Raw genomic sequence first — 23,660 nt, 5'->3', positions numbered from 1 at the left:
TTTACTAAATGAGTAGTGGGGAAACACAAGGTATTAGGCAGATTTTCACTTAAGCCTGTGGGTACAAAGTTGATTATCAGTCTTCTAGAAACAATCAGAGTAGCATCTAAAATTCACTAAGAACTTTGGTTGTGAGCCTTGGGTGAAGAAAAACTTACCACAGCTGATTTTTATAATTAATTTCCTATGCTTTTTTCCTGCCATTCCCAATGACAGCAAGCGTCACCTTGCAAAGAAAGAGAAATCACAAAAGACAGCCTGGTGTCTGTGTGTGTGTGTGTGTGTGTGTGTGTGTGTGTGTGAGAGAGAGAGAGAGAGAGAGAGAATAAGTGATGATGGCTGAGGATGGCATGGATGGTTCATTGTATTTGTTCATAAACCTCTTTCACCCACTGGCAGAAAGACTGAATGGGAGGGGTAGGGGGAAAGCTAGCTAAGGTTGCATAACTTCCTGATTAAGAGAGTGCTAGGGTCACATTGCCTGGGTTCCAGTTCTAGCTATGCTACTTAACTAGTTGCGAGATCATGGACAAATTTTTTCATCTCTTTGTGTCTGTTAGCTTCTTCATCTGCAAAAGAGATAATAATAGTGCTAACCTCATTTTAAAGTCTTAAATAAGTTATTGTCTGTAAAATACTTGGAATGAGTTACTATATTTACAATGTTTAGAACAGTGGGTAGCACTGTTATTTATTTATTTATTCATTCATTCATTCGTTCATTTATTTATTTATGGCGGCTGTGTTGGGTCTTTGTTACTGTGCGAGGGCTTTCTCTAGTAGTGGTGAGTGGAGGCTACTCTTCGTTGCTGTGTGCGGGCTTCTCATCGCGGTGACTTCTCTTGTTGCGGAGCACGGGCTCTAGGTGCGCGGGCTTCAGTAGTTGTAGCACGCAGGCTTCAATAGTTGTGGCACGTAGGCTCAGTAGTTGTGGCACACAGGCTTATTTGCTTCATGGCATGTGGGATCCTCCCGGACCAGGGCTCAAACCCACGTCCCCTGCATTGGCAGGCGGATTCTTAACCACTGCACCACCAGGGAAGCTGGTAGCACTATTATTATACAAGGTTTTCTTCTAGCAGATGGAATGAGCAAAGCCGCAGATAATGGGCAGCATCTTAATAAGTGGGAGGATTGATGGAATTACATTATAATGACCTTTCTGTCCTGTATCCATGATTTTAGACCCTGATAACACATAGCATATTGTCTGGGTCCTTGTAATTTGTTCATCCCAGTGAGAACATGTTGTAGTGTTAGTGGCAGTGGCAGTGATGAGAATCGTGAGACTAGCTTGTATGAAATCTCCACGTCAACCTGATGAGGTGTAGATACTTCATGGTCTCACTTTTACCCTTGAAGAGCCTGGCTGTTATGTGAAGCAGCTGCCCAAGGCCAAGAGCTCGTGAGTCCTGGAGCTGGGATGCAATCCAGTTGGTTTAACTTGAGAGCCTGCACTCTTTAGCCACTATCCTGATTGCCTCTGCAGTGTGTGTAAATAGTCCCTGTTCACGCAACAGCCCCCTCACAAAAGAGCAGAAAATGGCTTTATTTTCATTAAAGGTGATGGGTTTCAGGGTCTGAAACTACAGGTCAGGGTAGTGGAAGATATCATTAATCTCTCTTTTCCGTTTCTCTTTTAGATATCAGTTTTTCTTGCAGGTGAAGCAAGATGTCCTTCAGGGCCGGCTGCCCTGCCCCGTCAACACTGCTGCTCAGCTGGGAGCGTATGCCATCCAGTGTAGGTTCCACTTAAGCAAATTTGTTTCAGAGCTCTTGAGAAGAATGTTTGAATTTTTCTTTTTAAGCAAGTTTATAAAGTTCTTCTTATCAAATGACATTTTGCTAAAAAGAAATTGAATTTAGTCAGAATTCAAGTTTTAATCAGTGTGCCTTCAGAAGGGGTAAAAGTGAAGCCGGTTACATATCCCTTGTAGTAGGTTACATGGAGTTTTAGTCACAGGAGTAGCACTGATTCTTGATTCCATGGAAGGTCTGAAAATTTGTTCTATTCTACATTCCTCCTGAGTTGATTGATCCCTCTGAGCCACTCTGCCTCAGAGATCCCACTGCTTCCAAGCGGCTGTTGTGATGACCCCACGTGGGCAGGTGCCATTGCCAGTTTAGAGTGTGGCCCACAGTCTGCACCCATTGTCCATCAGCTCTTGCCATCAATATGGTGGCCATGGGGGCAGCTCCAGGTTGCACTGTCATTTTGGAGGCTAAAGCTGAGGCTGTTTCCACTTATATTTACTGAGCCCCTTCTAAGAATCAAGCAGGGTATGGGGGTGATGAGACAGCGTGTTCCTTGCCTGTGTGATTCTTGCAGACCAGAAATAGTTTAGAAAAAATATTCTAGAAAAAATGTTGTGTAAATGAACTGGGGAACTGGTTGGGTTTGGAAGGTGGATTAATGTAGGGAGAATTTTTATAAGCATAACATAGTGAGCTCTCTGGTTTCATTTAGTTTCTTTGTGTAAACTGTAATGGGGTTATGTGCAGCATTGTATTATATTTCCATGACCATTATGTGGGGCAAATACATTTTGAACCACATGATTTATCTCTTGGTATCATTGTCTGAGAGAGGATATGGTTGTTTTTCACCTCAAGCATTTCCATTATATGTACTTTAAATTCTGTTCACAACCTTTTACTTCATATAAACTGGTAAGAATAACTTAAATGAAAATGATAATCATAGTCTTGCAGAAAGCAAAAGTTTTATCTTTTTAAGATAAGATTTTGTTTATACTATCTTTATATTCTCATCAGAGTTGTTTTAAACTAAAATTAGTTATTATCTTATATAAATTTATTAATAAAGCATTTGAAGAAAATGTTTAAGCATGAGAAGAAAACTTTTATTCCTGTATTTTTAGGAATATTTTCCTAAAATGGAAAAAAATTAGTTTCTTTCTTTTTTAGCGGAACTTGGAGATTATGATCCGTATAAGCATACTGCGGGGTATGTGTCAGAGTACCGGTTTGTTCCTGATCAGAAGGAAGAACTTGAAGAAGCTATAGAAAGGATTCATAAAACTCTAATGTAAGAATCACATTTTATTAGCAATAATCAACATGTTGTACATTAGAGCCCCAGAACTTCATCTTGAAACTAGAAGTTTATATTTTTTGACCAACATCTCTCCATTTCCTGCACCGCCCCATTCCCTACCCACCCAGGCCCTGGTAACCACCGTTCTAGTCTCTGTTTTTATGAGCTTGGCTTTTTTAGATTCCACATACAGGTGGTATTATACAAGAATTTGTCTTTATCTGTCTTACTTCACTTAGCATTATGCCCTCAAGGTCTATCCATACACTTGAAAGTTGCTAAGAGAGTAGATCTCAAATGTTATCACAACAAAAAAGAAATGGTCATTATGTAACAAGATGGAGGTGTTAGCTATGCTATAGTGGTGATCATTTTGCAGTATATAAATGTATCAAATCAACATGTTGTACACCTTTAACTTATATAATGTTATATGTCAATTATATCTCAATAAAGCTGGAAGAAAAACAATCCCACTTTACGCCACATTGCCCATCAACCATCATTTTATGCTATTGTCAGGCTTAAGAAAAGTTTCTTAACAAATTCTTCATCTGTGCCTTGAACATTTTTTCTTTTCAAAGTTTTTTTTTTTTTTTTTTTGTTACTGCTTATAACACTAAAATGCACATAGGAAACCCAAACAGTTTAAAAAGTATAAAGGAAAAAAAAAAGTGAAGAAGAGAGAGTAAATCCCAGTACCTAAAGTCAACATATTTTTAGTTAATGGCCTTTCAGACCTCTCGCTATGCATGATTTCCCATAGAGAAAATTTATTTTATATAGATTTATGTATGTATGATTTTACAATGAAATCATTCTGTACATACTGTATTTTGCAATCTTTTATTTTTTTCAGTCACCAGTACCTTGTGAAATTTATTTTTTTTTAACTATAAATATATGTTATTACCACAAAAGCCTTAATGTATTCTGGATTTGCTCTGTCTTAAGTATGTAAGTTCTTCACAGTTACAAGCAAAGCCCTGTTCAGTCTCTAGCAATGAATCTGGAGATCATGATGCCATTGTGGAGCCTCAAGCGGTATTATGTTAACACCACATGCGCTTCTGAGAAATAAACACACTCCACTAGTAGGATTTTTAATTAATGGCCTGCAGCATTGAAGTTATAATTTAATTATAGTTATTTTGGTTAAATCCTCTATACTGATTAACTTTGCTTTATTGCCTCTTATGTAACATTCCCCTTTGAATTTGCTTGGTTTCTTTCAGATGTATTACAGTTAAGGTGAAAAAAAGTGTAGAATTAATCTGGTCAACAAAAAATGTTTGCCTAAAGGATCTGTTTCAGTGAGTAGCACCAGAAGTCAGTTGCTGAATTGCAATCAGAGAAACTAGGCTTTCCACCTTGTATTAACATGCCCCAGAATGCTCTCCAGCCTGGTTCTAGAGTCCTTCGTTTTAAGGTTTCACTGAAGTGGGTGCTAAGAGAGTACCTGTTATAACATTATGAAGGGCACCGTCTTTGGCACATTCTGAGAATACTGATTCTGCTAGGAGTTTCCAAGTACACTTATGTTTTGAAATTATCAGGGAGCTTTGATAAAGGACCTTATCTGTTTTATGGCATGGCGTTGACAGCGTGACTCTTATTTCTAAAAGACTAAAGCTTGATCAAGGTTTGGTAGCTTTCTTGTATCTAATTTGTGGTAAACATTCTTCTTTATAGATTTCAAAAGTATTATATTGCTGGGCTTTCCAGAGTACCATGGCTGAAACATGGGATTGCATCGAAGCAGGATTTCTTAATTTTTAAAAATTTGTGACTCCTTTTGTTAACCATTAAAAATCTCTCTCTCTCTCTCTCTCACACACACACACACACACACACACACACACACACACACACACGCGGGCGTGCGCACACACACACACAGAGTTCCAGTCATCCATGGAGATTCCTGGCAGATGCTTACCCTCTTTAGGAATGAATGCTATTTTCTGTATATTGTCACCAATGAAGATTTTGGGAAGATTTTTATACTTTGTATTAAGAAAGTGACAAGTACTTTGACATTTCTAAAGGACTACACATGTGCTCAGGAGATGCTGATGAGCCCCGGTTGGGTGGTGAGGGCCCCATTCTCTTTTTCCCTCCAACACTGCTCTCCTTCGTTTGCCTCCCGGTGGAGAGCTGCCGGTACACAGAGACGTTTTACTGTCTGTAAAGGGTATGCTTTTTAATTTGAGTGCTTATATGCTCAGTAATCTCTTTGGGGGTTTCTGAAACTGAGACTTTTTAATATATGTGGGGCTACTGGGATCAGCTATAATGAGCAAAACTAGATTTGGTAAATGAAATTAACTTACAAGTATCACCTCAAGAGTATTAAAATTTTGTCACCACGAAGGCAAGAGTCTTCTTGAAATACAAAGGCTTATGTTTGCATTAGCACAAAGGATTATTTATTTTTCCAGTGAATACTGTGAAAATGGCTTCTGTTCCCTGTGAGCGTAGTAGCTATCAGTAAAGTAAGGCTCTTTGTTTTTATGCTGGGCGTAGGGGTCAGGCTCCTTCTGAAGCGGAGCTGAATTACTTGAGGACTGCTAAATCCCTGGAGATGTACGGTGTTGACCTCCATCCTGTCTATGTGAGTAACATTTAATTAACACAAAGTATTTTAAGCTGATGACATTTTCTTAAAAAGTCACTGGAACTCCCAAAGGAAAGCAGCAGTCCTGTTGTTTAGCGAGCAGTTGATACTTCTTCATCTGTGTTTTTGAACACAAAGAATCTCTTGCGTGGATTAAAGCCTAATGAGTTTTGCATAAAGGTCTGTGATTATATTTCCATGTGTAGAAAAACAATTAACTGGGCTTGAAAACACAACCTGGATAACAGCTCCAGAGGGCTTAGCTAAACATCAAAACAGTTTTAAATTGGTCTATAATTGATTATATTAGACAGAAAACAGGAGGATTTTCCAAAAAATAGATTTTATGGCTGAAAAACATTCATAAAATCACCTGCCTGCTAAAGTAGACTTTAGGCAACAGTATATGTGTAACTGTTGGTGGTTCTATGTTGGATATGCAGGTTCTGTCAATATTAGGGTTACTGCCTACTGTAGTTATTGCCACTGCATAAATAGGAGAATTTTTGCAGTTTTTCTTCAGTGGCTGATGAAAACTTACGGAATATGATCAGTGGGCACTTACACTGAATCTGTACTGAGTGTTCAGGATCCAGGTCTTCAACTTTGAGCCACTTCTCTAAGGTTACCAACTGGTTATTCTACACCAGTGAGATTGGAATGTCATTGTCTTTGATTTTATGAGAGTTTAGTTACCAATAGACAAATCTGATTATTTGAGAAAATGGACCAGGTGTCTTATTCTTTACACGAAGTGAATTGCTAAAGATTATACGTAGATTGAATGTTTGTCATTTGGATTATGGAACTCAGTTGGGTTTTTTTTGGAACTCAATTTTTAAGAAACCCTGATAAGACTTACTGTAATGCAAACAGCTCATTGATGTTTTCATTTTGTAATATGTCTTTTGCTCATCAGAGTTTGCTAAAACAAATCATCTCATATTATTTGTAAAGAATTAGAAGCATCCCTGGTTATACTGTTAATATGGCAATAAAAGTTACATATTTGGGAGAAGTAGTAGCTCCCTGATAAATTACAGTCTAATCTCATTAAACCATTAAATGCTCCATACTACTGTCCTTTAAAAATACTTCTAAAACTTTGTGGAGTAATTTTTTTTTCTTCTAGCCACATTAATCTTGTTAGGTTTTCAGTTTTTTAAAAAATATATTTTATAGGAAATGTATAAAGAGAGAATCTTCTGCAAAATGCCTCTGCATTTGTATAATGTTTATTCTAATTCAAAAATATTTTTTTTGTGGGAGGTGGAAATTTATGGCAAACGAACCAAATTCGTTAGAATCTTCCATACATTCCTTTAAAATCGAATTTTTAGAACTGAAAGTGGGCAACAGCTGATATTTTTTGAAAATATATTAGCTATCTTATGTTCCTTGGGAATTTGACTTTGAGGCTGTTATTTGACCTTAGGGTAGAAAAAAGATGGATACAAACACAATTCTCTGTGTGTTCTTGGTATCCACTCTGTTTGTGACCTTTTCATTTCAGAATCCCATTTTCTTTTTTTTTTTTTTTTTTTTTTTGCGGTACGCGGGCCTCTCACTGTTGTGGCCTCTCCTGTTGCAGAGCACAGGCTCCGGACGCGCAGGCTTAGCGGCCATGGCTCACGGGCCCAGCTGCTCCGCGGCATGTGGGATCTTCCCAGACCAGGGCACGAACCCGTGTCCCCTGCATCGGCAGGCGGACTCTCAACCACTGCACCACCAGGGAAGCCCAGAATCCCATTTTCTTAATTGGGATTTGTTATTGCCCAGAAATGAAGGGTTTCCAGTCTTTACCTACCAGAAGAGATCGTATTTAAAAATTTTTGAGCAGTCTTAAAGTCACAAATGGAAATAGGAAGCAGCATGCTGGAGACCTCAGAAAATCCATGTGTATGTCTTCAGGTGGCTGCCTGAGGTTTCTGGGGAGGGCGGTGGTGAACCAGGACTCATGATTGTCCTGATCAGAGAGAAAGGTCAAGACGAGTCTTTGGAAGGGGCCCTTGAGAGCAGCCAGTGGTTGTCAGTTCTTGGCTGCACAGGAGAATCACCGGGAGCATTTATGTGTTTTTGATACCTGGGCCCCTTCATTATAGATTCTCATTTAACCGGTTTTGATGGTACCCAGGCATCAGCATTTTAAGCTGCATGAGGGATTCCAGTTAATGTGCAACCAGGGTTGAACACCACTGTAGAAGCAACACGGGGTGAATCAGTCAGTGGCTGGATTGGTAGGTAGTCCAGGTTCTCTTAATGAACTGAGGTGACCAGTTAGAAAGCACTAAGAGGGCTTCCCTGGTGGTGCAGTGGTTGGGAATCTGCCTGCCAATGCAGGGGACATGGGTTCGAGCCCTGGTCTGGGAAGATCCCACATGCCACGGAGCAGCTAGTCCCGTGAGCCACAATTACTGAGACTGCGCGTCTGGAACCTGTGCTCCGCAACAAGAGAGGCCGCGATAATGAGAGGCCCGCGCACCGTGATGAGGAGTGGCCCCCCACTTGCCGCAACTAGAGAAAGCCCTCGCACAGAAACGAAGACCCAACACAGCCATAAATAAATAAATAAAATTTAAAAAAAAAGTAAAAAAAAAAAAGAAAGCACTAAGAAAAATTTTCTTTAAAACTTTGAAAAAAATTAGCAGCACATTAGCTACCATGATAGCTTAGCTAGCTTTCTAAGCTGATGTCTTTCAAAAACCAGATCTAGTATTTATGCAACAGATTATGTGTGTATGGCTAGTTACAGTTTGAGAAAGAGTTTTTACATGAACAAATTTATGGTTATAAACATATGTTTGTTTTTGTAGGGAGAAAACAAATCTGAGTATTTCTTAGGATTAACTCCAGTTGGTGTTGTTGTCTACAAGAATAAAAAACAAGTGGGGAAGTATTTCTGGTAAGTTTAACTTGAGGGCAGAGTTGGTATTAAAGTTGTACGCTGTATGTATTTGGCTTATGGGACTTGTATGTCATTGAAAGAGTTGGGGAAATGCAAACAGGTACATTTCCAGTGGTTGACAAGTAAATGAGTGAAATTGGGTATAAGTTTTCTCCCAATGCATATCAGTGTATCTTTTCTCTGTAAATTTCAGGTATTTTGATTCTGGACTCTCTTGTCCATGGAAGCTGTGTGTAGTAGGATTTCCTACCCATTCTAGGATAGTCTGTGGGCCCAGGACTCCTCTGAGTTCTAACTCTAAATGGGGAAGGATCTGAGAGAGATAGGGGAGCCCATAGCACTACACTATGTCTGGGAAGGCAGCACCACCAGGGCCTGGGGACTCCAAGCTTGTCTGCATTTACTGGAGAAGCCCAGGAGAGTGAGAATGGAGTTTTGTTCAAGAAGGTGTCCAGAATGAAGGATGTACATACAGGGAACTCTCTACAATTACAGTAGCAGTCTATAAACCAGTCTTTTTCTACTGAATACTTCCCACTATCTGTTTTGCTTTTCAGGCCTCGGATTACAAAGGTTCACTTCAAGGAGACACAATTTGAACTCAGAGTACTGGGAAAAGATGTAAGTTTGTGTTTAGTGCTTAGCTTCCCTGAGATGGGAAGTCTTGTCTACTCACTGATAACTTAGAAGACACGGTGAAGTAAAACCGCCATGTTTTCTTCAGCTGCAGCCACATGGAAGAAGGTTAATTGACTCATGTGAACAATTTGTCAAGGAAGGGAAGGGGAAATGAGTAGAAATGAATGAGTTGGTAATGGAGAAATGTCACTTCAGTTTTATCAAAGGATAAAACCTAACCTTTCTAGGGCACAGGAGAGAATAGGATGTGATTATCATTATTAGTGTAATTCGATCTTCAGTATGGTCTATGAAGGTAAGATTCATGTAATCAGAAGGGTGCAGCCTGCATGCAGGATAAAACGTGTCCTAATTTTGTCCCGAAGTCAATTGAACAACAACCCGTAGGGAGTCACACTTCTGTTCTTTCCCTAGTTGAGCGTGGTAGATAAACCAGATGGGAAATTCTGGATGCTTTCAAGGGAGAGTGTAAGCCAAGGGTGCAGAAATGCTGACGGTCACTCTGCAGGTTGCCAGTGACCTCCAGGACTGTTTGGGTAGCGGGTACAGTGTTTGTCAGAGCCTCAGGGTGCTCTCGTGCATTGACAGGTAGCTTTTAGGAAACTGGGCAAAAGAAGACAGGATGTGAAAGCTTCCTTTTAATCTCCCTGTGAAACTAATGCTCCCTTGAAGTGCTGTTCCTGTAATTCATGTTTATGGGATACGCGGATGAAAATATGACGTAGGAGAATTCATCCTTCTGTCTCCTTGATGCTAACTTTATGCTGAAAAAAAACTTAAGTGAATAGTGTTGAATTGACTTTCTAATAAGATACTTGTAAAAAGAAGTAAACAAAATCTGCTGATGCAGCCACAAGCTGGGATACAGGAAGCAAAGTGGCTGCAACCACAGTTGGAACCTGGTATCTGGCTTAGTGCCCCACATGTAGCAGGTGCTCAGTAAACACTTGTGGCCTGATCAGTGAACTGATGTACTGGGATGGTGGGCTGCCAAATCAGAAAACCTGATACCACTATTGGTTCTTCTTCTAGAAAAAATACAGTGATCCCTCCCAGAACTGTGTGATATGCTGCCAATTATTGATGAAACTAAAATTGGATTTTTGACATGAGTTTTAACTTGTAAGGAGCGGAAATTCCTGGTTTTTAAAGGAATGCATAGTCTAAAAAGCTTGTAGTAGTTCTCAACAGTCTAGTCTGAAGAAAGTCCAGTTTTCTTCAACCTTAAAAGATGTACTGATAAAAGATTGAATTAAAATTATCCAAAAGTATTATAGAATAGCTCATTAGATAGTAGTGTTACACAGTTTTCTTCCTATCCTGCTGCTGGTTTCATGTGACTTGATAATGCAAGGAGTAAGGTCTGTTTAATACTTGGAAATAACATTTCAAGTTTTTAATAAGAATGTGATAATGGGAATTCCCTGGCAGTCTAGTGGTTAGGACTCTGCTCTCTCACTGCTGAGGGCCTGGGTTCAATCCCTGATCAGGGAACTAAGATTAAGATCCCACAAGCTGCACAACCAAAAAAAAAAAAAAAAAAAAAAAAAAAGGTGATAATAAAATGATAAGGCTTTTCATGAAAACAAAATAAACAAAGGGATTATATCAATCTAAAAAGTTTTGGTACAGCAAGGGAAACTATCAACAAAACAAAAAGGTATTCAGGAATTCTGAATAAGTCTAAAATTATTTTTAGACTAAAATTAGTTTAAGTCTAAAAATATTTAAGTCTAAAATTATTTTAGACTTAAGTTATTTTTAAGTCTAAAATTATTTTTAACTTAAAATTAAATCAATCAGTAGCCAAATTCCAACTCCTGTGCTCCAAAAGAAAATACTAATAATAATGTCATCATTGCCACTGTAGTAAAACTTGTACATATTACATTAGATTCTCCTCCCAAAGAATTCATTATTTGTTGGGGGGTTGGTAAAAATGGATAAAGGGGGTCAAAAGGTACAAACTTTCAGTGATAAAATAAATTATATATTTGAAAGTTGCTAAGAGAGTAGATCTTAAAAAGTTCTCATCACAAGAAGGAAAACTTTTCTGTAACTATGTAAGGTGACAGAGCTTGACTTATTGTGGTGACCATTTTGCATTGTATACAAATATCAAATCATTATGTTGTATACCTGAAACTAATATAAGATTATATGTCAGTTATACCTCAATAAAAATATAAAAAAGAAAAAGAAAAAGACTTTTCATGGAAGCATTACTATTATTCAAAGTCATTTTTCCATTTAGACCTAAGTTATTTTTGTGAATGAGGCCCTTTGGTGAACTCCTTGTACATTATTATTACAGTGCCTTAAAATGTCTTCTGCATCCTTGGGATAAATATTTGGTAAAGCTGCAGCTAACTCGAACTTTCAGCTTCTTACATTTCTTTATTATTAAGTGAAAACAACAACAAAATTGATGTCAGCATGTGATTTTTTTTTTAAAAATGGCAGTCTCCACAGGGTGGCCTGGTTTCCTACACACACAGCTCAGTCCTTTTGCTGTAGCATCTCTGAGAAGGCACGGATGTTTGTTTGTGTGCAGCCTGAGGCACTGTGTGCTCCTGGCAGTGGTCTCTAGTAAGGTGCCAAAGCAGGTCACATATAACTCAGGCTTGAATCAAAGGAATTTTAAATTTTATTTTATTTTTTTATTTTTTAAAAAATTTATTTGTTTAATTTATTTATTTTTGGCTGCATTGGGTCTTCGTTGCTGTGCGCAGGCTTTCTCTAGTTGCGGTGAGCGGGGGCTACTCTTCGTTGCGGTGCACGGGCTTCTCATTGCGGTGGCTTCTCTTGTTGTGGAGCATGGGCTCTTGGTACGCGGGCTCAGTAGTTGTGGCGCACAGGCTCAGTAGTTGTGGCGCACGGGCTTAGTTGCTCTGCGGCACGTGGGATCTTCCCGGGCCAGGGATCGAACCCGTGTCCCCTGCATTGGGAGGCGGATTCTTAACCACTGCGCCACCAGGGAAGCCCTAAAATTTATTTTATTAAATAACACACTAATTTAACCAAAGCATTCCATTTTCTCAGAATTCTGGCTTTGCAGACCCTTTCTTCTTTCTCCACCAGGGTATCTTTGTGAGGTGGTGATATACATAATGGTAGAATTAAGTTGATTATTATGGAGGCCTAACTGTAATCATAGATTAAATTAAAAAGGCCCCTGAAACCCATTACCTGGAACAATAATCACAGTCAGCTTGAAAAAGGATTGAAATCCTTATTCTACTGGTTTTCCAGTCGGCTGGTCCAGTTAGAGAGACTTAACTCTTTATGTTAGGAGCTGTTAGGGCCAAATTCAGAGATTCAGTTCCCAAAAGAACAGCAATGTCCTACAGATAAAAGATTTTCCTGGTGTCACACTATGCCACTAACACTATCCAATTCCACATTTTAATATTTACCATGTCCAACAAAACACATTGACATATCTTATTAGATAGTAATAATGTCTAACATCTGTTTATATATTGCTTTGCATCCATAAATAACAATCTCATCTTTTTTCTTTTCAATATCCCCACCAATATTTTCTTTTTTTCTTTCTTTTATAAATTTATTTATTTATTTATATTTTTGGCTGCATTGGGTCTTCGTTGCTGTGCGCGGGCTTTCTCTAGAGGCGGTGAGTGGGGGCTACTCTTTGTTGCAGTGTGCGGGCTTCTCATTGTGGTGGCTTCTCTTGTTGCAGAGCACAGGCTCTAGGCACACAGGCTTCAGTAGTTGTGGCACATGAGCTCAGTGGTTGTGGCACATGGGCTTAGTTGCTCCGCGGCATGTGGGATCTTCCCAGACCAGGCTTGAACCCATGTCCCCTGCATTGGCAGGCAGATTCTTAACCACTGCACCACCAGGGAAGTCCCAGGAGCCCCATTTTTAACATGATGAGTCTGAGGTGTCTGTTAGACTTCTGAGTGGGGACATTTAATAAGTGGGCTCTGTGAGTCTGGAGTTCAGGACCAATGTCTTTGCAGAATATTCAAATTTGAGAATCATTGACATATCCCTGGATTCAAAGCTATGACACTGGGGCTTCCCTGGTGGCGCAGTGATTGAGAGTCCGCCTGCCGATGCAGGGGACGCGGGTTCGTGCCCCGGTCCGGGAAGATCCCACATGCCGCGGAGCCGCTGGGCCCGTGAGCCATGGCCGCTAAGCCTGTGCGTCCGGAGCCTGTGCTCCACAACGGGAGAGGCCACAACAGTGAGAGGCCCGCGTACCGCAAAAAAAAAAAAAAAAAAAGCTATGACACTGTATGAGGTCACTAGGAGAATGAGTGTAGATGAGAAGAGAAGAGGAAGAACCAGAAAAGCAGGCTGAGAAGGAACAATCAGGGAGGTAGAAGGAATCCTAAATTGTCCTCACCTTTGCCAAGTGAAATTCATGTATTAAGTAAGGTTCATATGATGTTGACATGTCAACTTAGGTAAGGACTGAGAATCAACCTTTGGAATGTAGGAGGTCATTGATAAGACCAGTTTCAGTAGATTGAAGAGTGAGTTTTAGCAACTCCACTCTTAGCTCTTTGTACCCTAGAGAATCACAAGGGACATGGATATTCCTTGCAACACTTATGTGAAAGTAAAAAAGAAATAAAATAACAGAGACGTTCATTCATAGGAGAATGGGCACCTAAATTCATGCATGTTAAGAAAAACAGAAGAAGTAATAGGAGGAGTGGAATTGGAAATGATGAGTGTGGACAGCTCTTCTGAGGAGTTTTGACACAAAGACGAACAAATAGGGAGATACCTGGGGGTGGGGGATGTGGGGCAAGAGGAGGTTGTTTTGTTTTGTTTTGTAAGTTGGAAGAAATAATAGCACACCCTGATGAGAATGATCCAATACATGGTGAAAACTTGATGTAGGAGAGAGAAATGCTGGAATGATATTTGCTGAGTAGAGGATAGGAGATGCCAGCTATTATATAAATGGAGGCATATACATGGTTTTAGAGAGCAGCTAGGGCAGTTCATCTCTGGTCTGCAGGCAGGAAGAAGGAGTGTGGGAATGTAGACTGGGGAAGGTGGTTGTTCTCTTTTCACCATTCTGCTTTTTATTTTGAGGGAACTAGGTAGCACGGTCTGCAGTTGAGACTGAGGTTGGGGAGGATGTGTTGGGGTCTGAAGGAAGAGGAGGCTATTAAGTAGTAATTTGGGAGAGAAAATGGACATGGGACGTGTGGTTTGATGATGTCCTATGATAGTTCCATGGTGTGAAGTGTCATAATTTCAAGTAAGCCCACTCATGGTGTGCTTTTCTCCAGCCACATTCAGTGGCACTGGGGCCGGCACAGAGCAAGTGGGGAGTTGGTTTTGTTAAGAAAGCAATGCAAAGAAAGAGAAGGGCAAGGGAACCCAGTGGGGCAGGGGAGTGATTATAGTGATTTGCCATGGAGTTGAAACTGGATAAGGAGGTGACTGAGGACAGTGAAAGAGCGGTCGAGTCTGTGGGTGGAGGTCCTGGTTTAGTTGAAAGATTGTTGGGGGTAGAGTATTGGAGGGAGTTAGCTGGAGAGGGAGGTGGTGATCAGAAAGTTGGGTGCTAGGCATTGAGATTAGGGAGGAGCTTTAGTTATTGTAAAGGGAAAGTCCTAGGGCAGTGGTTCTCCTGGGGGCAATGGCCTCTCATCCCCTGCTCCCCAGCCCTGGGGAGATTTGGCAACATCTAGAGATATTGTTGGTTGTCACAGCGCTGGGTTGGGCAGGGATGGTGCTGGCTTCTAGAGGGTAGAGTTTGGCTGTGCCGCTAAGCTTTTCCCGGAGTGCTGGGTGTTGGTACAGGAAGGCCCTCCTCCCCCAACAAGTGTCAGTAGTGCTGAAGCTGAGAAACCCTACTCTGGAGTTAGGAGCATGGGGGTGAAGGGTGGAGAGAGGGGGCAAGACAACCTTGTTGGAGAAGAGAAGTTCAGGGAACTGAGATGTCTGGGAGTGGGAGGGATCTTTTTTTATATATTAAAATTTCCAGTGCAAGAGTAGTATTGGAGAGAGTGACAGAGACTGTAGTAGCATCAGCCTGTGAGGGAGATGACTTAAGGGCGACAGCCACCATAGAGAGCACAGGTGATATATATTATCTGATGAGATTCAAACCTGGGAGTTCTATGGGGAGGGAGAGAGAATGGTCTGAAAGTGGCAATGGGGAGCAAGGAGGATCCTCCCCCACTTGCAGGCCCAGTGATATGAGAAGAGGCGGGGCAGAAGGCACAGCACGACATCAGCACTGCGGTGCACACTGTCCTCAGGGGAGAGCCTGGGCTGGCTGGCTCAAGAGGGTGAAGGCAGCACCCTCTCTGTTTAAGAGAACAGATTGGAGCTGGGGGATTTTGCTGTTGTTGGTAGGCTATGAATTCCAGAGGGCACCAAGGAAGTGTTTCAGGATTTGGATAGCAGTGGAGGAGGGGGACAGACAAGGGGATATGCTGAGCATTATTTGGGGGTGACTGACATAAACAGGTATAGGGGACATAGTGAGACGGCGTCCAGTGGGTTCAAGGCAGATGAAGGCGAAGAGGCTATGAAATGCGAAAGGGAGTGAGGGTTGGTTTTCCACGTCTGCTGTCCACCCTAGTGATGAGGGTAGAAGGCTGGAGGGAAGTGAGATGGTCCCAGTGCACTAGCTCAGTCTTACCTTTCTTGGGAGAGGATTTCTCTGATCTGTGTGCGTGTGCTGGGTCTTGACGCTGACTGATGGACTGGAGGACTGCTGGAGGGACTGGGTGGTACATCAAGCCTAGGGCCTCACCCACTGTGATCAGATTTACCTTTCAGAAAGAGTACTCTGGCTGCAGGGTGAACGTGGAGGTGAGAACAGAGACAGACAAGTTAGGAGACTGAAGACTGATCAAGGGGAGATGACGAGGGGGTAGTCACCACAAGGAAGGAGGCAAGTGGACAGATTTGAGGGGCATTTAGGAGGTAAAATTGCTTCTGATTGGTAGCAGATTGAATTTTTTTTGTGCAAAATAGGGAGGAATTCAGGATCATACCTGAATTTCTTGGTTTCATTAACAGGAAAAGAATGCAGTCCCCAGAGTAGGCCTGGAAGTTGGCATGTACTAAGCACATTTGTTGAATAAGTGGAAAAAAAATAATGCTGTGATTACATTTACGTGTGATGCATCATGGAACTAACCTCAGCCAAACCTACCCAGCGTGACGGGTTGTAGAACCAAAAGATTTCTGGCAGCTCTGGCCACGAGTAATTAGATCCAGTTGGCCGAACTCTCAGCCTGCATTGAGAAGAGGAAGTCATGGTGGCCAGGAGTTGTCACTGTTTGTCAACAAGCCCAAGAGGTCTTGCTTACGTAAGCTAGGGGTTCCTTTCACGTTTTTAATAGAACTACAGATTTTTTTTTTTTTTCGATACGCAGGCCTCTCACTGTTGTGGCCTCTCCCATTGCAGAGCACAGGCTCCGGATGCGCAGGCCCAGTGGCCATGGCTCACGGGCCCAGCCGCTCTGCGGCATGTGGGATCCTCTCGGACTGGGGCACGAACCCATGTCCCCTGCATCGGCAGGTGGACTCTCAACCACTGCGCCACCAGGGAAGCCCATGAACTACAGATTTTTAAAATTTGTTTTCATTTGAAAATAATTCCAAATTTACCAAAAGTTGCAAAGATTAAAATATTACAAACAACAAGTTCCCCTTATGTTACTCACATTCACTTGTTAACATTTTACTCCATTTCCTTTTTTACTTCTCTCTCTCCACACACACACACTTCCTTCTGAACAATTTAACAGTAAGTTTCACGTGTCATGTGTCTCTAAATACTTCAGTGTGTGTTTCCTAAGAATAGAGATGTTCTCTAATGTGACCATAGACCACAGTACAGTTATCAACTTAATTTATGTTGGTAGAATACTTCTTTTTTTTTAATTTTTGAATTTTATTGTATTTATTTTTTTATACAGCAGGTTCTTATTAGTTATCCATTTAATACATATTAGTGTATATATGTCAATCCCAATCTCCCAATTCATCACACCACCACCCCTCCCCCCCCACTTTCCCCGCTTAGTGTCCGTACATTTGTTCTCTACATCTGTGTCTCTATTTCTGCCCTGCAGACCGGTTCATCTGTACCATTTTTCTAGGTTTCACGTGTATGCACTAATATACGATATTTGTTTTTCTCTTTCTGACTTATTTCACTCTGTATGACAGTCTCTAGATCCACCCACGTCTCTACAAATGACCCAATTTCGTTCCTTTTTATGGCTGAGTAATATTCCATTGTATATATGTACCACAACTTCTTTATCCATTCATCTGTCGATGGACATTTAGGTTGCTTCCATGACCTGGCTATTGTAAATACTGCTGCGATGAACATTGGGGTACAAGTGTCTTTTTGAATTATGGTTTTCTCTGGGTATATGCCCAGTAGTGGGATTGCTGGGTCATATGGTAATTCTATTTTTAGTTTTCCAAGGAACCTCCGTACTGTTCTCCATAGTGGCTGTATCAACTTACATTCCCACCAACAGTGCAAGAGGCTTCCCTTTCCTCTACACCCTCTCCAGCATTTGTTGTTTGTAGATTTTCTGATGATGCCCATTCTAACCAGTGTGAGGTGATACCTCATTGTAGTTTTGATTTGCATTTCTCTAATAATTAGTGACGTTGAGCAGCTTTTCATGTGCTTCTTGGCCATCTGTATGTCTTCTTTGGAGAAATATCTATTTAGGTCTTCTGCCCATTTTTGGATTGAGTTGTTTGTTTCTTGAATATTGAGCTGCATGAGCTGTTTATATATTTTGGAGATTAATCCTTTGTCCGTTGATTCGTTTGCAAATATTTTCTCCCATTCTGAGGGTTATCTTTTTGTCTTCTTTATGGTTTCCTTTGCTGTGCAAAAGCTTTGAAGTTTCACTAGGTCCCATTTGTTTATTTTTGTTTTTATTTCCATTACTCTACGAGGTGGATCAAAAAAGATCTTGCTGTGATTTATGTCATAGAGTGTTCTGCCTATGTTTTCCTCTAAGAGTTTTATAGTGTCTGGTCTTACATTTAGGTCTCTAATCCATTTTGAGTTTATTTTTGTGTATGGTGTTAAGGAGTGTTCTAATTTCATTCTTTTACATGTACCTGTCCAGTTTTCCCAGCACCATTTATTGAAGAGACTGTATTTTCTCCATTGTATATCCTTGCCTCCATTGTCATAGATTAGTTGACCATAGGTGCATGGGTTTATCTCTGGGCTTGCTATCTTGTTCCATTGATCTATGTTTCTGTTTTAGTGCCAGTACCATATTGTCTTGATTACTGTAGGTTTGTAGTATAGTCTGAAGTCAGGGAGTCTGATTCCTCCAGCTCTGTTTTTTTCCCTCAAGACTGCTTTGGCAATTCGGGGTCTTTTGTGTCTCCATAAAAATTTTAAGATTTTTTGTTCTAGTTCTGTAAAAAATGCCATTGGTAATTTGATAAGGATTGCATTGAATCTGTAGATTGCTTTGGGTAGTACAGTCATTTTCACAATATTGATTCTTCCAATCCAAGAACATGGTATATCCCTCCATCGGTTGGTATCATCTTTAATTTCTTTCATCAGTGTCTTACAGTTTTCTGCATACAGGTCTTTTGTCTCCTTAGGTAGGTTTATTCCTAGGTATTTTATTCTTTTCGTTGCAATTGTAAATGGGAGTGTTTCCTTAATTTCTCTTTCAGATTTTTCATCATTAGTGTATAGGAATGCAAGAGATTTCTATGCATTAATTTTGTATCCTGCACCTTTACCAAATTCATTGATTAGCTCTGGTAGTTTTCTGGTGCCATCTTTAGGATACTCTATGTATAGTGTCATGTCATCTGCAAACAGTGACACTTATACTTCTTCTTTTCCAATTTGTATTCCTTTTATTTCTTTTTCTTCTCTAATTGCTGTGGCTAGGACTTCCAAAACTATGTTGAATAATAGTGGTGAGAGTGTATATCCTTGTCTCGTTCCTGATCTTAGAGGAAATGCTTTCAGTTTTTCACCATTGAGAATGATGTTCGCTGTGGGTTTGTCGTATATGGCCTTTATTATGTTGAGGTAGGTTCCCTCTATGTCCACTGTCTGGAGCGTTTTATCATAAATAGGTGTTGAATTTTGTCCAAAGCTTTTTCTGCATCTTTTGAGATGATCATATGGTTTTATTCTTCAGTTTGTTAAGATGGTGTATCACATTGATTTGCGTATCTTGAAGAATCCTTGCATCCCTGGGTAAATCCCGCTTGATCATGGTGTATGATCCTTTTAATGTGTTGTTGGATTCTGTTTGCTAGTATTTTGTTGAGGATTTTTGCATCTATATTCATCAGTGATATTGGTCTCTAATTTTCTTTTTTTTGTAGTATCTTTGTCTGTTTTGGTATCAGGGTGATGGTGGCCTCATAGAATGAGTTTAGGAGTGTTCCTTCTTCTGCAGTTATTTGGAAGAATTTGAGAAGGAAGGGTGTTAGCTCTTCTCTAAACGTTTGATAGAATTCACCTGTGAAGCCATGTGGTCCTGGACTTTTGTATGTTGGAAGATTTTTAATCACAGTTTCAATATCATTACTTGTGATTGGTCTGTTCATATTTTCTATTTCTTTCTGGTTCAGTCTTGGAAGGTTATACCTTTGTAAAAATTTGTTCATTTCTTCCAGGTTGTCCATTTTATTGGCACAGAGTTGCTTGTACTAGTCTCAGGATGCTACGTATTTCTGCGGTGTCTGTTGTAACTTCTCCTTTTTTATTTCTGATTTTACTGATTTGAGTCCTCTCCCTCTTTTTCTTGATGAGTCTGGCTAATGGTTTATCAATTTTGTTCATCTTCTCAAAGAACCAGCTTTTAGTTTTATTGATCTTTGCTATTGTTTTCTTTGTTTCTATTTCATTTATTTTTGCTCTGATCTTTATGATTTCTTTCCTTCTGCTAGCTTTGGGTTTTGTTTGTTCTTCTTTCTCTAGTTCCTTTAGGTGTAAGGTTAGATTGTTTATTTGAGATTTTTCTTGTTTCTTGAGGTAGGCTTGTATAGCTATAAACTTCCCTCTTAGAACTGCTTTTGCTGCATCCCATAGGTTTTGGATCGTCATGTTTTCATTTTCATTTGTCTCTAGGTATTTATTGATTTCCTCTTTGATTTCTTCAGTGATCTCTTGGTTATTTAGTAGCGTATTGTTTAGCCTCCATGTGTTTATGTTTTTTATGTTTTTTTCCCTGTAATTCATTTCTAATCTCATAGCGTTGTGGTCAGAAAAGATGCTTGATATGATTTCAGTTTTCTTAAATTTACTAAGGCTTGATTTGTGAACCAGGATGTGATGTATCCTGGAGAATGTTCTGTGCGCACTTGAGAAGAAAGTGTAATCTGCTGTTTTTGGACAGAATGTCCTATAAATATCAATTAAATCTATCTGGTCTATTCTGTCATTTAAAGCTTCTGTTTCCTTATTTATTTTCATTTTGGATGATCTGTCCATTGGTGTAAGTGAGGTGTTAAATTTCCCTACTATTATTGTGTTACTGTCGATTTCCTCTTTTATAGCTGTTAGCAGTTGCCTTATGTATTGAGGTGCTCCTGTGTTGGGTGCATATATATTTATAATTGTTATGTGTTCTTCTTGGATTGATCCCTTGATCATTATGTAGTGTCCTTCCTTGTCTCTTGTAACATTCCTTATTTTAAAGTCTATTTTATCTGATATGAGTATTGCTACTCCATCTTTCTTTTGATTTCCATTGGCATGGTATATCTTTTTCCATCCCCTGACTTTCAGTCTGTATGTGTCCCTAGGTCTGAAGTGGGTCTCTTGTAGACAGCATATATATGGGTCTTGTTTTTGTATCCATTCAGCAAGCCTGTGTCTTTTGGTTGGAGCATTTAATCCATTTACATTTAAGTTAATTATCGATATGTTTGTTCCTATGACCATTTTCTTAATTGTTTTGGGTTTGTTTTTGTGGATCCTTTTCTTCAATTGTGTTTCCCACTTAGAGAAGTTCCTTTAGCATTTGTTGTAGAGCTGTTTTGGTGGTGCTGAATTCTCTTAGCTTTTGCTTGTCAGTAAAAGTTTTGATTTCTCCATTGAATCTGAATGAGATCCTTGTCGGGTAGAGTAATCTTGGTTGTAGGTTCTGCCCTTTCATCCCTTTAAGTATATCATGCCACTCCCTTTGGCTTGTAGAGTTTCTGCTGAGAAATCAGCTGTTCACCTTATGGGAATTCTCTTGTATGTTATTTGTCGTTTTTCCCTTGCTGCTTTCAATACTTTCTCTTTGTCTTTAATTTTTGCCAATTTGATTACTATGTGTCTCGGCATGTTTCTCCTTGGATTTATCCTGTATGGGACTCTCTGTGCTTCCTGGTCTTGGTTGGCTATCTCCTTTTCCATGTTAGGGATGTTTTCGACTATAATGTCTTCAAATATTTTCTCGAGTCCTTTCTCTCTCTCTTCTCCTTCTGGGACCCCTATAATGCGAATGTTGTTGCGTTTAATGTTATCCCAGAGGCCTCTTAGGCTGTCTTCATTTCTTTTCATTTTTTTTTCTTTATTCTGTTCCACAGCAGTGAATTCCACCATTCTGTCTTCCAGGTCACTTATCCGTTCTTCTGCCTCAGTTATTCTGCTATTGATTCCTTGTAGTGTAGTTTTCATTTCATTTATTGTATTGTTCATATGTTTGTTTGTTCTTTAATTCTTCTAGGTCTTTGTTCAACATTTCTTGCATCTTCTCAATCTTTGCCTCCATTCTTTTCCCGAGGTGTTGGATCATCACTATCATTATTCTGAATTCTTTTTCTGGAAGGTTGCCTATCTCCACGTCATTTAGTTGTTTTTCTGGAGTTTTATGTTGTTCCTTATCTGGTACATAGCCCTCTGCATTTTCATCTTGTCTGTCTTTCTGTGAATGTGGTTTTTTTTCCATAGGCTGCGGGATTGTAGTTCTTCTTGCTTCTGCTGTCTGCCCTCTCGGTAGAATACTTGTATCACCTACTTTCTATATTCCAATTTTGTTGGCTGACCTAATAAGTTCTTTATAGTATTTTCCTGCTCCAATGTAGAATCAACTTAGCTTCCTTTAATCTGGAACATTTTAGTAGCATTTTTTTTTTTGACATTGAGATTTTTGAAGACTACAATTCTACTCCAGTTTTTGAAAATACAGTTGACCCTAGAACAAGGAGTTTGAGCTGCGTGGGTCCACCTATAGCTAGATTTTTTCACTGGATAGGTGGACAGTTACTTCCTGATCTGTGGTTAGTTGAACATGCTGAGGCAGAGCCTTGGATCCAGAGGGTTGACTGTAAAGTTATACCAGATCCTTGACCGTGAGGGGATTGGTGCTCCTAACCCCCTGTTGCTCAAGGGTCAACTGTGGAAAGCTGCTCAGTTTATATTTGTCTGTTTCACTGTGATTGAATGAGGTTCTGCATTCTCCGCTGGAAAGCAGCACAGGTGAAGTTGTGTCTCTCCCAGGGTGTCACATCTGGAGGCGCATGGTAACCACTGCCGGCCTCCCATCGGTTATGTGAAGTGTGATCACCCAGTCGTGGTTGTCCCAATTTTCCACTCGATAATTACTGGGTTTTTATTTTTTTCCTTTGCAACTAATAAGCGATCTGTGGAGAGATAATGTAATTCAGTGCAAATGCCCTGCTGTTCAATATTTACCTTAGGTCTAGCATCCATTGAGGACTCTTGCCTGATTTGATCTTTTACTATGATGCTTGCAAAATGCTGATATTCTAGCTGTCTTGCTGCCTACACGTGTATCAGTCAGCCCTTGTCACTCCGCTGTAGGTGAGAGCCTCACCTTCTCCCCTTTTTATTTGTTATTGGCATGGACTGACTCCCATTTTTTCACTGGTTTGTAATACATTACTGTACCTAACTATTCTCGTATTGAGGTTGTCCTAGATTTGGCCAGCGGGAGCCCTTTGGGACTCTTGTGCCCTTTTGACCTGCCCTTACTATTGTTTTGGTCACTTTCTTCCTTTTTTGGTATAGCTCGATATTTCAGGTGCATCTTGTACCTACCCTGCATCCACTCTGTTATCAGCCATTTCTCCAAAGAGCCCTGGTTCCTTTTAGTGGGGAAGGGTCAAGATCTGGGTGTTAGGTGTGGTCATTGCTACTGGGGTAACTTTGCTTCTCGGCCTTTCTAGTGGACAAAGCTAGGGAATACAAGCATGAATATACACATGTGTACAAATATAAATACATATGTTCACACGTGTGCATAGGAACATGCTTCTGCACATTTTATAAATCATAAGTTCATGCCATACCTTCAGTTTCCATCCATCCCCACAGGACTTGCTCTTCCTTCCCTCATTTCATTTTTTAAAAAAATTATTATTGTATTTAATTGAACATTTCCACCTTTTTTTAATGATTACTTTTATTTATTTATTTATTATTTATTTTTGGCTGTGCTGGGTCTTTGCTGATGTGC

At 40.1% G+C, this 23,660-nt stretch overlaps 1 protein-coding gene across 1 annotated transcript in view; it reads left to right on the top strand.

Moving 5' to 3' along the window:
• Window positions 1–23,660, top strand: part of EPB41L4A (erythrocyte membrane protein band 4.1 like 4A) — a gene marked incomplete at both ends in the record, with an annotated part of 179,736 nt that overhangs the window by 73,945 nt on the left and 82,131 nt on the right. The window contains 5 exons of the mRNA XM_079701588.1: window positions 1,644–1,741; window positions 2,929–3,049; window positions 5,585–5,672; window positions 8,489–8,577; window positions 9,138–9,201. Of these exons, the coding sequence (XP_079557714.1) occupies window positions 1,644–1,741; window positions 2,929–3,049; window positions 5,585–5,672; window positions 8,489–8,577; window positions 9,138–9,201 (460 nt within the window). The remainder of the gene's footprint in view (window positions 1–1,643; window positions 1,742–2,928; window positions 3,050–5,584; window positions 5,673–8,488; window positions 8,578–9,137; window positions 9,202–23,660) is intronic.

Source organism: Hyperoodon ampullatus, assembly GCF_949752795.1.
Source record: "Hyperoodon ampullatus genome assembly, chromosome: 4".
Taxonomy (NCBI): domain Eukaryota; kingdom Metazoa; phylum Chordata; class Mammalia; order Artiodactyla; family Ziphiidae; genus Hyperoodon; species Hyperoodon ampullatus.
This window is presented reverse-complemented; position numbering and strand designations above follow the sequence as displayed.